The 16,298-nt window shown below is 39.2% G+C and overlaps 1 protein-coding gene across 1 annotated transcript; it reads left to right on the top strand.

The window, feature by feature from the left end:
• Positions 1 to 9,918: 9,918 nt before the first annotated feature.
• LOC140096275 (uncharacterized) lies at positions 9,919 to 14,113 on the top strand. Its single transcript, XM_072126580.1, has 3 exons — positions 9,919 to 10,534; positions 11,051 to 11,223; positions 13,148 to 14,113. Exons 1-3 carry the CDS (start codon positions 10,064 to 10,066, stop codon positions 13,350 to 13,352), a joined length of 849 nt encoding a protein of 282 aa, XP_071982681.1. The 5' UTR covers positions 9,919 to 10,063; the 3' UTR covers positions 13,353 to 14,113.
• Positions 14,114 to 16,298: the final 2,185 nt, after the last annotated feature.

The following is a 16,298-nucleotide window of genomic DNA, read 5'->3' as shown; positions in this document are numbered from 1 at the left end:
CGCCTGGATCGCCTCCTGCATAGGAGCCTGTACAGCTATCCTGTCTTTACAGGGGTAATAGCTGAGGTTGTGGTGTGTATCGGCCACCATGTACCTGGCGCATTAGATCGCCCCTCAATCTCCTTGTGGTTCATCACCCTGCGTGCCTCACCATTGGACGCCTGGATCGCCTTCTGCATAGGCCGCAGCCCAGGTAAGAGCCTGCACAGCTATCCTGTCCTTACCACAGCCTCAGCTATTATCCCTGTATCTACCATACATCACTGACACATGAGATCACTGCTAGTATCTCCTGTTAACCTGTTTTCTCCTGCTAGAGATCTCTGCATATTATAGTTTTTTGTTTTTTTTTACAGTTACCACATGTTGTACAGAGATTTACGCATGTCATACCCTGATATCACCTGACCCTGCTATCACTTGCATTACAGGGAACGCTACATGTCAGCTCCTGGGATATAAATTGTGAGGAGCTGGTTGGCCTGCACTCTTGTGCTGGACATTCTGGTGTTTCTTATGCACATTGTTGGCTCCATACGTGTGGTATATTTGAAAAAAAAATTTTTTTTTTACTGTTTTTTATTACCATGGATTAAAATAAAGAATATGACGTTTTTAAATCCTTGATACGAGTGCTGGATCAATTTCACTCTTCTCTGTGAGCTCTGCTTGAATTTACCAGAATTTACCAGAATTTCATGTGTATAATCTGTGATCTTTACACTGTGAATTTACTAACCATTGTTCTCTGGACTAGACCTCCGGTATGTAATGTGCATGCACTCGGCCTCTGGTAAGTAAAGAACATGGCCTGTGTGTTTATACACTGTACCCACGGCCTCTATCTGGTGAAATGTGCAGGTATCTATGATCTGTATACATAGTAAAATACTGTAATAATGATGCAGAGCAGACTGATACCAGAATCTCTAAGTTCTGCTTATATGTATGTTCTCCATAGCCTGCTCTACATGAATGGCATTGGAGAGCGATCCTCTCATATCCCGGCAGCAGAACTCCTCATACAGTGATGTCGGCTGCCTATGGCTTGTCTGTACACATCTTTACCTCATACTAATGTGTCCTTTGTGTTTTCACTAGACGGCCTCTCCTGACCCCTATGAGAGGTGGAAAGAGGAGGAAAACTAGGCAGAGGTCTATTGAGAATGAGTCCAATATATATTCTACTTTGTTTACCCTTGGATACAGATCCAGAGATCCACACAAATCCCAGGCTGAAGCCTTGATATGATGGATCATCTCACAGGAGATCTCTCCTTTTCTTCTAGATCTCCATACATCCTCTATTGCACATTCTCGCTTATAGGAATATTCCTTCTGAGGATGTGGACCCAGATTCCAGTGGAATCCACGAAAGATACTAAAGAGAAACAACAGGGAAAGGATGATTCTACTTTCCAATCACTGATGATGACGTCTTCCCTACTCACCCAGTCCTGTCTAAATATTTTCAGCGTGGATGGACCACACCTGATAACGGCATTAGAGGTCCAATGACCAAGGGATGAAATCCTACTCTTAGTCACTACTGGCCATGTGACCTGTCACAATACCAATCTGATGCTTCTATTACCAGCATTAAGGATTCTTCTGAAGTCCTGGTTGCTTTGGCCTTGGGAAAAAAACAGCTGTATGGACAAAGCTCTGGAATAAGGACGCCCCAGCAAAAGGATTATTTGAATTTTCAACATTTTTTTGCCAGTCTAAAGTATTTATTCCACAGTTAAGGCAAGATCCTGGCTGCAGGCCCTGTCCTTTTCAAGATATAAAAACTCAAAAAAAACAGGAAGAACGGGAAGAGTTTGACGTTCCATCACATCAACTTATTGCGTGTGTCTGAACCGACCCTGTGTACTATCTTCCATGAGTAGGTGAAAAGCCACTTAACTCAAAACCGTGGGAGTTAGTGCATCTGGCCTGGTGTAATATGAGCAATAAGAAGACTGAGGTCCTTCTCTTCAGATTGGCCAAAGTCTTTATCAGACACCTGGTGTCCTCAACAATACATTGAGTATACACTCTAACCTTCCCACCTGACAGATCCTGACCAGCAATCTGCTAGTTGTATATCTCTGCCACAGAGGTATCACTGCGCGGCATCAACTGTCTTATCAGATCTTCATATTCCCATCCTGCTTCCACATCAGGAGAACACCGGGATAGCGCTTCAGACTCCTGCCCACTGCATTGCCAGTAACATCAATAAAGGTTCCATACCTGGAGGCCTGGTTATTTCCATCGAACTTCTGAATCTTCAACTTCAAATTTGAAGAAGAGTAATGAAAGTCTATAAATGTATTTTTGGAAACATTTCCCCTGATTTCAGCTAACAAAAGTGAGTAAGTGACAAGAGCCCTGGCCAAACGCCTATTACCATAGATGTGCTTCAATGAGCAAAGTCCATATTTGAACTGAAGGAACCTTTTGCCTTCAGAACTGCCTCAATTCTTCGTGGCATAGATTCAACAAGGTGCTGGAAGCATTCCTCAGAGATTTTGGTCCGTATTGACATGATGGCATCACACAGTTGCCGCAGATTTGTCGGCTGCACATCCATGATGCGAATCTCCCGTTCCACCACATCCCAAAGATGCTCTATTGGATTGAGATCTGGTGACTGTGGAGGCCATTTGAGTACAGTGAACTCATTTTCATGTTCAAGAAACCAGTCTGAGATGATTCCAGCTTTATGACATGGCGCATTATCCTGCTGAAAGTAGCCATCAGATGTTGGGTACATTGTGGTCATAAAGGGATGGACATGGTCAGCAACAATACTCAGGTAGGCTGTGGCATTGCAACGATGCTCAATTGGTACCAAGGGGCCCAAAGAGTGCCAAGAAAATATTCCCCACACCATGACACCACCACCACCAGCCTGAACCGTTGATACAAGGCAGGATGGATCCATGCTTTCATGTTGTTGACGCCAAATTCTGACCCTACCATCCGAATGTCGCAGCAGAAATCGAGACTCATCAGACCAGGCAACATTTTTCCAATCTTCTGCTGTCCAATTTCGATGAGCTTGTGCAAATTGTAGCCTCAGTTTCCTGTTCTTAGCTGAAAGGAGTGGCACCCGGTGTGGTCTTCTGCTGCTGTAGCCCATCTGCCTTAAAGTTCGACGTACTGTGCATTCAGAGATGCTCTTCTGCCTACCTTGGTTGTAACGGCAGGCGATTTGAGTCACTGTTGCCTTTCTATCAGCTCGAACCAGTCTGTCCATTCTCCTCTGACCTCATTTCCGCCCACAGAACTGCCGCTCACTGGATGTTTTTTCTTTTTCGGACCATTCTCTGTAAACCCAAGCGATGGTTGTGTGTGAAAATCCCAGTAGATCAGCAGTTTCTGAAATACTCAGACCAGCCCTTCTGGCACCAACAACCATGCCACGTTCAAAGGCACTGAAATCACCTTTCTTACCCATACTGAAGCTCGGTTTGAACTGCAGGAGATTGTCTTGACCATGTCTACATGCCTAAATGCACTGAGTTGCCGCCATGTGATTGGCTGATTAGAAATTAAGTGTTAACGAGCAGTTGGACAGGTGTACCTAATAAAGTGGCTGGTGAGTGTACTTCTATGTTATTATTCTAACACGTCTATCTCATCTGCAGCAATCACAATGTGCTGCTGCCTGCATAAGTAGTTTACTGTAAAGAGGTTACTGAAGTCCCCAATGTACAAGAGAATGCAAAACCTTGCCCTAAGCAGAGGCGAATCTTCAGCCGTTGACGTATCCTTAGTCATATTTCTGACATCCAGAATACTCAGTATCAGTGGCGTTACTACTGCCGTAGCAACCGTGGCGGTGATGTTAATGGGCCAGCCCAAGACCCACGTCCGAATCATAAATTATGCACGCCGTGTACCCAGGGGGACTTGTCCCTATTGACCATTGCTGCCGCAGCTACAATGCTAAGGGGGCCTAGGAGGTGCGGATGAGTACCTCTATGTCCTTGCAGCTGCTGCCTGTCCCTTAGCCTGCCTCACCTGGCCAATCCACCTGTGTGTCCAGGCGGCGGGTTGTCCTATCTTCTTCCTGCATGAAGACATGTGACGTAACATGACACATCCTGGCCAACGCTGAGTGGAGGTTTCTGGGCGCCTGCTCACAAAGGATACATCTTCTGGCTTCACTAAAGGTCTAAGACCAGGAGAATCCATGAGCCAGCCTATCATGTTCATGCTTGATGGCCACAATATCTTCCAGGAGGATTACAGAACTTCAAGCACTGTCCTTCGAGGATTCCTACCTTAACATTCTGCCAGAAACCATCATGTTACTTTCCTGCTCAGCATTCATCCAGTTTCCTGCTCAGCATTTCTACAGTCTTCAAAACAATTCTTTCAAACAATACAATTTCAAAGAACCTTAAAAAGGGGGCAAATTGTCCACATGGATCATGGACTCCATGAGATGCTGTTGAGTCTTTCTGGTCACGAAGCTCCAGACTGAGAGCCAACTCTACATCAGCTTCTTTAGCTGAGCTCTGTCACGTCTCAGCTCTAAAGAGCAGCCACGTGGTCCTCTCCATCCTCATCTATAAATCTCTGCAGGATGGACTTCTCTGCCTCCTAAGGTTTCAGCCTTCAACAAGGCAGTGCTGCAACAGGCGACTAGGATCCCTCTCCTTGTAAATTCACTGTGGTTGGAGGTATTTTTTGTTAAAAATAAAACTTAGCTTTTATTTTTCTAAAATTAAGATTTTGCAGGACTGTAAATACAGATGTTTTATTTATTATTTAACAACAATCTGTCATTTTATTTGTCCAGTTTGGTGACATTGAATCGTGGGCTTTAGACCTAGTTTTAGGCTCTTAATAGTCCTCACGATAGTGTATGTATACACTGCAACCTTCTGCTGCCGTTGTCTCCACTAGACTCAAAGGACAGAAAGTTTTGAAGCACAGTGTGAGTGTGGTCGTGTTCCACACTTTACACTGTGTCTTTCAAATAGAACAGCTGATGGATATTGTTGTGCCGCTAGTAACCAGTGTGTAACATTAAAGTGTTTACACTTTCTATTTGTTCTGGCTACTCCGATTCTTTTCTCATATTAACGCGGCTATCTGACATCAGCTGGCAGCTGACAATTGACCCTACGCGTTTCCTCATTGCCAGAGATTCCTCAGGGGTCTGTTATTAGGCATGTTTAAACTAGGGTGATGAGACATCCGTCCCGAGTGCACGCCCGGTATGTACTAGCCGTGGCGCGCGCCGGCAATGTCCTGTTAATATTCAACTCCCCCTGCTCGTCACCGCTGACGAGCCTCCCTTCTGGTCCAATCAAAAGACTGAACATCACATAGTGACGTGAGACCGGAGCTGCGGGTGAACGACCAATCACAGCCATATGGGAGGGATGGAGGGCTCTTGGCACCTCCCCTTGGTGTGCGATCGTCATTCTCTCTGCCGTGGTATCCTGGGACTTAAGGTATGTACCATGGAGTGATCTGTCACTCATGTTCCAGTTTGTTCTTATTGATATGGGCTATATCTTAAGGGTATATCTGATTAGGGGGGGGGGGTAAATTTGTTTAGATAGGGAAAGCACTGCTTCCAGTGCCTTTGTTGCAGATTATCCTGGCAGATTTTTGTGTGTAAATCCCAGTGATACCGCTTATATGAATTTCAAAACAAGTGTCTACTTTAGGAATTGTGCCAATAATATTCTGATGTCATCTTCTATTTTAATATTCTTCATCTACTGTTGCTGGCTTGGTATCAATTTTTGGAGAGTCCAAAAATTTATGACATGGAGTAATTGTCGCCTATAGTGTGGTCACATAGTACTCAGTGCAAGCTCATTCTACAGTACCAGAGTATTAGTGTCCTGCATGTTAAGCCTTTAAGGTACTGTCATAAGTACTGCTTGCTAAGTCCCATATGCGTGCTGCCGAACGGACGAAAAAGGAGGAAATTTGCTTACCGAAATTTCCATTTCTTTTAGTTTGTGAGGCAGCACAACTTTCCCGCCTTTAAATGATGAAACGTTATTGCATATAATAAAAATGTCAGCTCATCTTGCAAAAATGTCAACTTACACAGCTCTGATCGCTGAAGTACGAAAGTAATTGGTGTCAGAAGATGGTGTATAAATTTGTTATTCCCATGATCGCACATACCCAAGGAATAAAGGAGTGTAAGCCATATAAAAACCAAGCCCATAAATAAAATAAACCATGTGTGGGGTTTTTTTATTTACCAAATTCACCCCATTTGGATTTTTTTTCCCAGTACACAGCATGGAATAGTAAATACTGTTCAATTTGTTCCAGAAATTTAGAAACCTAATAACACGAAGGGCCAAGTTGTTAAAGATATCCTGTCACCACATTCTCAGCTTATGTACGGTTATATCTATAGGGTCAAAGAGCCAGGTGTGACTTGTCTATGTGGTGCCAGAGTAGGGTTATGGTCATCAGTTCTTATAAAGGTTTTCAGCATTTCCTTAATGGAAGGTTGGTGTGCAGTGCAAACACTTACATCCCTAACCACAGCCCAGCCACCAGCAGAAAGCCCGGGAAACAAGGTATAACTGTTATACTATCCCTAACATTAATGCCCTGAGGTAACGTCACCATTGGAGGCCCTGTACACAAACCAAGAGCCGAGCATTAGCGGAGAGGGAGGGAGAAAGGGATTAGCTTACCCTTTAGAAATTAGATTAGAAATTCCGTTATCCCAGAATATTTCTATGTAGTAGTAGGTGGGCCCCCAAAATCAATTTCACTGGTGGGCCCCAGGCACCCCAGTCCGACCCTGCATGTGCCAGCAGTTTGTACTTTTTTTTTTCAAACAGAAATCTGGCACAAACGCTTTAATAAATGTGGGTCAATGTGTCTGTGAATACCTCAGGATTCACTTAGCTGCTTTTGTCATGTGTCACATGATCAATAAACACTAGTGAGCGAGTGCCACTGGCAGCCGTGAATACCATCTCATTACTTCTGCCATGTTTTACAGATGATGTGGTTGGATCATGAGCTTTAACACACCTTCGCCATACCATTCTTTCCATCATTCTGGTAGAGGTTCATCTTAGATTCATCTGTCCAAGGAATGTTCTTCCACAACTATGTTTGCTTTTTTAGATGGTTTTTTTTTTCAGAAAAGGCCAATCTAGCTTTTTTATGCTTATGAGTGGCTTGTAACGTGCAGCGAACCCTGTGTTTACTTCTCTTTATGGTAGATTTGAATTTGGATGTGTCTACATCTTGGAGAGTGTTGTTAACTGTTGCGGGGGAATTTTTCTTCAACATGGAAATCATTCTGCAATTATCCACCACTGTTGTCTTTTGTGGGCCTCCAGGTCTCTTTGCATTGTTGAGTTCACCAGTAACAATTGTTCTGCATATCATAAAATTGAACATAAAATAACATTATATGTAATAACATTGGGACATCACCATTGATCACATTAAGTAAATGGTATAAGATCTTACTTTGTATTTGTATAGTATTGGGGTCAACTTTTAACCCCTTAAGGACGCAGGTTTTTTTTTTCCGCTCATTTCTCGCTTTCCACCTTCAAAAATCCATAACTTTTTCATTTTCCCGTGTACGGAGCCGGGTGAGAGCTTATTTTGTGCGTAACAAATTTTACTTTCCCGTGATATTATTATAACATGTCATAAACTGGGAAGCAGGAAAAAAATTCCAAATGTAGAAAAATTAAAAAAAAAACAAATGTGCGTCACGTTCTTGTGGGCTCAGTTTTTACGACATTCACTCTGCACTCCAAATAACTGCTCCACTTAATTTTTTCTTTCGGTACGATTGCGGTGATACCAAATTTATGCAGGTTTTATTGATTTTAATACATTTTCAAAAATTAAACAAATGTGTACGAAAAAGGTAAAAAAAAATTTGCCATCTTCTGACACTAATAACTTTTTCATACTTTGCTGCATGGAGCTGTGTGATATGTCATTTTTTGCAAAATGAGCCGACATTTTCATTACTACCATTTTGAGGACTGTGTGACTTTTTGATCACTTTTGATCACTTTTGATTACATTTTTTTTTGTCATGTAAAAGGCGCATTTCGGACAATTGGACGCCATTTCCCTTCTCGGAGGTCACCGCCGGCAGATAGATCGGGCATTTTGGGATGAACCGATATCTAATGTGTTTGATTTTTACTGGTTATTATATTTTATATCAGTTCTAGGGAAAGGGGGGTGATTTGAATTTTTAATATTTTATTACTTTTTTTTCACTATTTCTTAGACCATCTAGGGTACATTAACCCTAGATGGTCAGATTGTTCCTGCCATACACTGCGATACAACTGTATTGCAGTATATGGCGCTTTTGTATGTGATTCATTACAATGAGCCACTGGCTCATTGTAACGAATATGCATAAACCATGCAGCCTCGGGTTTGACGAAGGTCCATGGCAACCGATTGCCGCCCCCCGATGACCAGAGGTAACCTGGTGGGGCCCATACTTGTGAACACTAGTACATAACTAGTAGATTGTTTAACACAACTTAGCATTTGTCTCTTCGGTCACTTGTAGTTATTCCAGTTGGGTAATATCCTTATAGGTTATGTATTACCTGCATCGGTTCTTCGCCGCCACAATGCCTCCACTGTGCTACGGCACCACTGCGGACTCGGGATGCTGTGCAATCATATGCTCTCATTCCTAGTTCCGCATTCTGATGAACTGCAGATGTGTTGGAGTGTGCTGGAGCGTGCAACTGAATTCCTCTGGGTCCTAGTGCTGACGTCTAAACTGAATGAAGCCGGCTTTCTTTTGCGATGATTGTCTCTCGTTTGATTTACCGCATTCACTGGTTGTCAGAGATATAACAATGATAGGTAAGATGTGTCTATATTGGTTGCTAGGCGTGTTTCGGGGTGTCTAACCCTTTTTCATTAGCTAGCTATTCCATCACTAGTAGCGGTATAGGTTGCAACCAGGCACTTTATTAAAGGTGCCATTTGACCCCAATACTATACAAATACAAAGATGGATCTTATACCATTTACCTGATGTGATCTATGGTGATGTCCCAATGTTATTACATATAATAAAGTGATTTTATGTTCAATTGTTCGTGATGTGCAATTTCATGCAATAAACACATGTTGAGTAAAAACAGTGAGTAGTGCATGGTATACGTTTTAATTTTATCCAATTTTTTATATTTACCAAAGGGCACACGGTATTACCAGAGCACACTTCCCACTAGGGGTTTGTCCAATAGGTTGAGAGTGCGGTATAGATATTCAATATTTGAGTTCACCATTGCTTTCTTTCTCAGGATATACCAAAATGTAGCTTTTACCACTTCTTAAATTGTATCAATTTCTAAGATGTTTTATGTTTTCGCAGCTCCTTTCATCGCATTTGTTTTCTTTACAACAAAATTTTTCAAATGCAGGCACCACACATCAAATCTACTCAAGGTCTTTCGTCTGCTTACTATACAATAACATTATGAAGGAATTGTGCACACATGCCCTTGAAACAGATTTTGAGTCAATTGTCCATTTACTTTTGGTCCCTTTAAAAATAGGGTGACCCATGTTAAGGAGCTGAAACCCTTCATCCTCAAATGAAAGCTGAAAGTTTGGACTTTATGTCCATTATATAACTAAACCTTGAATATATTTCAGTAAACGGTGTCCAAATATTTATGAATATAACTGTATATTAGGAAATTGTATAACTTTTAATTATACAAACAATTACATTCATTTACTTAAACTAGTCAACCATTATATGTGTGTATTATGGCATGTTTGATGTGTGGCTTCGTGTTTGGCATGTTCATTAATCATGTTATTTTTAGGATTAGGGTGTAAATCCTCACAGATAACAAAGCTTCTAAGGATAAACAGATGCAATTAGTGAACTCGTAATATGTGCCTATTGCAGAAGGCACAGATGCCCGTTGAGAGAGAGTACGAAGTGAGAGAGAGTGAAGTGTGAAGCATTCAGTTCAAATAATAAGAAAAGATTCATTAAGTAAATAGGAAATTTACAAAAGAAACAGAATTATTTTATTTTACAGTACACAGAATGTCATCTGCTGTCCATAAACTGGGAGCATCTTTTTTAATAGATTCCTTAATGGGCTGGACCACTGCACAGAATGAGAAAAGCATTTATGATAAAAGATGCCTGGCAGAAAGTATTCAAAGCAAAGAAGAAGTACTTAATTTCCCTGCAAACTTATTGGTGAAGTCTGCCACAAATCATGAAGTACCACAGAATAGCAGGGTTACCGAGGATAACCAAACAGAACAAAGAATGGATCACCCTATAAGCAGTCAAGAGAGCCCAATGATACTTCCCACAAATAATTCTGATAAAATAAAACTGGAAAACATGGAGAGAACAATGAAAGAAGACAGCAATATTCTTGAGAAGCCAAATCAATCATACATAGCTCTGATTTCTAGAGCAATCTTGTCCACAACTGAAAAGAGACTGCAATTGAGTGACATATACCAATGGATCATGGACACCTACCCATACTACCATAATCAGGTAATAGTACAATTCATATATAATATTACCTTTATTGTAACTCACATTAATGTGCATATAAAGCAAAAAAAATTGATTCGATTTTCATATTCTGGTAGTTTGTAAAAACGTTAATAGCCTATAATGTAATTTTTATGTTATTTGCTATGTGTCATTTGCTCTTTGCCCCATAAAATTAGAAACAATAAGCAGTAATAATAAATAAAGATCCTGATACAACAGAGCTCTGTGGGTTTGTAATGGTCAAAATAGTTTTATTGCAGAGGGAAAATTGCTAGATTCACTATTAACAGTAGTACTATAAATTATAACAATAGCTAAAATCATGTAATAATATTGATCATCACGCCTCTGCTTTTAATATAGGTAGATTTTATATGCCTTTTAATCTGTGAAAGTTCAGTATGTTTTAATATCAGTGTGTAATAATATATCCTTCAAACAGTAAGACTTATTTCTCCATGGATCACATAAAAATGACAAGTTTGTACTAACCACATTTGATGTATGTGTTAGGACAAGAGCTGGAGGAATAGCGTGCGGCATAATCTTTCTCTTAATGAGTGCTTTATTAAGGCTGGACGGAGCGACAATGGAAAAGGACATTACTGGGCTGTGCACCCTGCTAACTTAGAGGCATTCTCCCGTGGAGATTACCAGCGCCGCAGGGCAAGAAGACGAATTCGCAGGTATAACTTGTTTTGCTATTTTAGTCCATTAACAGGTTGGGACTTACAATGGCTTCTTCATTGATTACATCCCACTAGTTAAGTTTACAGATATTTTATAGTTATTAAATTATTCTGCAAATGTGCTAGCTAAAGCTATTAAATAATTATCATGGAGAATCAGATGACCAGAAAAGATATTCTTCTAGAACAGTTACAATCACTGGCTTTTACACACTTGTATCTTGGTTCATCTACTGCATCAGTATTCCTAAAAAGAAATGTCAAGATTAGGTTGATTATGGATATTAAATTATTGATCATCTTATTTTTTACTTAGTTCCACATCTGGTTTGAGGTCACAAATAATAATAAACCAATACTAAACAAAAATACCAGAGTGGAGGTGGCTAAAATATGCAACTTTAACATTACAAGATACATTTGGCAGACTATTAAATCCAAGTATGAATGGATTACTGTACATATATCTACAGTAAGTCAACAGTAAAGTCTTGAAGGGCTTGAGAAAGGCTCCAGGTGTAATGAGCCGAAATATAGCCTTGACACGTGTGAATAAACAAGTAAGTTTTTGCCACATTTTGAATCTCTGAGTGCTGCCATTTTTTCGTGTTTTTAGATATATATCTAAAACAGTAAGTCAACAGAAACGTCGGGATGGTGGAATATCTTGCAAAATTACATTAGATCAAAAAATAAAATATACATGTCATTATTTTTTTAAAAATCTATCCAATAATACCAAACTCGGGCCCCCTACCTTGGCCCCCTACCTTGGCCCCCTGATGGTGCGATCTGATATTTTTTATTGTAGACTCGGATTCTCCAGGAAAAAATGAAATTAATTTAATCTATGATTCAAGTCATTGTCATTGACAGATGGCTCTATAATAGCTGAAAATAAAAATGGGGGAAAAAAAATTCATATATCTTAAGAAATACACATCGGATCAAAAATATAAAAAAATAAAAGTATTTCTTAAAAATCTATCCAATTATATTAAAGTTGACCCTGTATTTTCACCTCCATGGAGAGTGGTAGGGGGAATCTATTTTTTTATGTAGAAACTACATCCACCTAACTCAAGAACAACGACAAGGGACTAGTAGTTTTCTGTTCTCTTTGGGGGTGTTGGTTTAATATGTGTCCCCTTGTCTCTCACTCTTCGGAGAGCTTGAACAACTTAAGTCTCCTCCCATCTGATCAGGATTTTTTTGTTGCCTACAAAGTTTTCAAATGCTCTACATTAAATTCTTGAATTTGTAAAAAATACTAGACACATATATTTTTAGTTTTTCAATCCAATGTGTATTTAGCAATATATTCCACTATGCAAATGTTCTATATATATATATATATATATATATATATATATATATATATATATATATATATATATATATATATATATTAGGTGATTAAATAAAAAAACAAACAAAATGTTTTCCATTACATAGTATTGATCTCTACAATTGTCATGTGAATTCATCAGTAGAATGTAGTCTACTCATTCTGGGGCAGCAGACACAGGCTATTATAACAAATAACATCTTTGTCTGATGGGGGCAAACACTTTAGCTCATTATAAGCAGTGTACAGTCTCTGTGCTGTAAAGAAATGATACTTGAATTATTTCCCATTGGCTTAATTTATATTTGTTATTCTTTATTTATACAAATAAAGCTATTGATCATTTATAAGAATAGTTTTCTTAATCACATCAGTAAATACTTCTGCATCTAGTGAGAAGTTCACTTTACTTTACTTTCTTTTTGGGTGAAAACAATAAAAACCAAGGTTGACATGAACCCAACTATGTGGTGCCTCACTGTATTGTGTACAAGACTGGTTTAGGTCTAGAATAATTTTATAGTCCCTTCTTTTATTTATATGTACTACTATGTCAATTTCCTTCTTTAACAGGGTGTCTTCTGTTCTTGGAAACTCATCTCTTTTTCCTCTCTACAATATTCCTTGTTTTCACCAAAGACTATGCATTTGCTGCTCCCCTCCCTATACTCAGTCCAGTCAGACTCAACTCTGTCCTATAATGGCAAATCCTCGTCAACAGTTTTGTCGCTCTCTTGCCATACCAAATTTTTTTCCCTGGAACCAGCCTTATGCATAATAATAAGCAACAAATTAATTTGAACATTGTGTTCATTCAAGTTTTGGAGAATGTGGAACGTAATGTACAAAACTCATTATACAGGCGGTCCCCTACTTAAGAACACTCGACTTACATGCGACCCCAAGTTACAAACGGATCTCTGGATATTGGTAATTTATTATTCTTTAGTCCTAGGCTACAATGATCAGCTATAACAGTTATCACAGGTGTCTGTAATGAAGATTTATTGTTCATCCTGATTCTTATGACAACCCAACTTTTTTAAAATTCAATTGTCACAGAGACCAAAAAAGTTCTGGCTGGGGTTACAATGATAAAATATACAGTTCCGATTTACATACAAATTCAACTTAAGAACAAACCTACAGACCCTATCTTGTTTGTAAATCGGGGACTGCCTGTATATATATTGTGCAACTTGCATCACATTTGCTTCTCACCAAATAAATACTTTTTGCATGGTTACATGAATCCATATTCTATGCTTTATTTACCTTCATGGTAACCAAACTATAATTTCTGGGTTATTAAGTAGATATCAGCTTTGAATTCTTATATCATGAAGCAAAATAATGTGGCTTTGATTGTGTTTAAGTACTGTTTATAGTAACAGATAAAATATCTGTTAAAAAAAAAAAAGAATATACCAGCTGCACCAAAGAAAAAGTGACTTCGAAGTGAAATATTTATGAATATATGGAAATAATCTATGGAATATATACAATTTATATGCCAATTGAAGAATTTTGTATGGCACATATTGGCCAAAGAATGCTGCAAATTTTAGACAATTAGAAATGATAAATGTTATTTGCGACATTTAGAACATCTGGATTAGAAGATAAATGTGTCTTACTGACGATTAAAAACATTTCAAAATATCTACAAAAAGTCTCAAACTGCAATGCACCAAAAAAGTATAAAAAGACAGGAAAAAAAGGAAGAAATATGGACTTCAAAAGTCCATTACTTTTAAATGTTTCCATGTACAGACCTGTGTGAGGGCTTATTTTCTGCATAACAAATGTTACTTCTCAGTGACAATATTTATTCCATGCCGTGTACTGGAAAGCTGGTAAAAAATTACAAATGTGGTGAGATTGGCAAAAAAAATGCATTTGCATCACTTACTTGTGGGCTCAGCTTTTACGACTATCATTGTGCTATCACGGTGCGCTGGAAATAATACATCTACTTTATTCTTTGGTTCGGTACGATCACAGTTGTAGGTGGTCATTTAAATATTTTTTTAAATTTATTTTTAAACTTTTATAATATTATTTAGACCCACTGGGGTACTTTAACCCCAGAACTGCAGATGCCATGCAGCCTCGGGTTTGATGAAGACCCGAGTCTGTCATGGCAACTGATCCCGGGGATTGACGATCAGAACACAGATGGCGCCCACACACCGCTGTCTTTTAAATGCTCCCAGTGGAAGGGTTAATACCCAAGATCGGTGCTACCACTGATCGTTGGCATTAGCAGTGGGTGTTTGCTGCAATATGCCCCACCGCTTGCACTGATCGCGGCTATTAACCCTCTCAACGTCGCCGGCGGCATTTAAAAGACGGCGGCGTGCATGCGCCGCCATCTTTTTTCCGATCGCCGCGCCCCCAAACGTCATCGGGTGGGCGGCGATCGGTTACCATGGTAGCCTCGGGTCTTCTTTTGACACGAGGCTACGTGGCTTATGCAGGTTCGTTACAATGAGCCAGTGGCTCATTGTAATGTATGACCTGCAAAAATGCCATATATTGCAATACTGTAGTATTGCAGTATATGGTAGGAGCGATCTGACCATCTAGGGTTAATGTACCCTAGATGGTCTAAAAAATAGTGGAAAAAAAAAGAAAAAAAAAGTTTAAAAAATAAAAAACATTAATAAAATATTAAAAGTTCAAATCACCCCCCTTTCCCTAGAACGGATATAAAACATAATAAACAGTAAAAATCACAAACATATTAGGTATCGCCGTGTCCCAAAATGCCCGATCTATCAAAATATAAAAACGGTTACGGGCGGCGGAGACCTCCGAGGCGGAAAATGGCGCCCAAATGTCCGAAATGCGACTTTTACACCTTTTTACATAACATAAAAAATGAAATAAAAAATTATCAAAATGTCGCACAGACCCCAAAATGGTAGCAATGAAAACGTCGCCTCATTTCGCAAAAAAATTACCCCTCACAAATTTCCGTGCGCCAAAGTATGAAAAAGTTATTAGCGTCAGAAGATGGCAAAAATTTTTTTTCTTTTTTGTACACATTCGTTTAATTTTTGAAAATGTATTAAAACACAATAAAACCTATATAAATTTCGTATCACCGCGATCGCACCGAACCAAAGAATAAAGTAGGCGTGTTATTTGGAGCGAAGAGTGAAAGTCGTAAAAACTGAGCCCACAAGAACGTGATGCGTTTTTTTTTTCAATTTTTCCACATTTGGAATTTTTTTTCAGCTTCACAGTACACGGCATGTTAAAATAAATAACATTACAGGAAAGTAAAATTTGTTACGCACAAAATAAGCCCTCACACAGGTCTGTACACGTAAAAATGAAAAAGTTATGGATTTTTGAAGTTGGAGAGCGAGAAATGAGCCGAAAAACCCTGCGTCCTTAAGGGGTTAATACAGCCTCAGCACCTATAACGCAGAGCGTAAAGGGGTTAACTTTATAAACAACAGGGTCAATAATTCAAGATGGCTTTGCATATGTAATGGTAACAAAATTACTACATTGGACCTGCCTGTTGTAAAGCTATCTTTCAATAGCAATGGCACCATTCACAATAGGTTTTTGGCAGTAAATAATAAATACCTGTGTTAAAAACCTAAAAAAATAAGCCATAATGTGTAGCATTTTTTCTTATGGTTCTGTCATTTGATATTTTCATACCTCTACCTTATTTATCATCCGTGGCTTCATCATAAAATATTAA

The sequence above is a fragment of the Engystomops pustulosus genome, chromosome 1, assembly GCF_040894005.1.
Source record: "Engystomops pustulosus chromosome 1, aEngPut4.maternal, whole genome shotgun sequence".
Classification (NCBI taxonomy): domain Eukaryota; kingdom Metazoa; phylum Chordata; class Amphibia; order Anura; family Leptodactylidae; genus Engystomops; species Engystomops pustulosus.
Note: the sequence above shows the minus strand (reverse complement) of the source record. Positions and strands in the feature narration are given on the sequence as shown.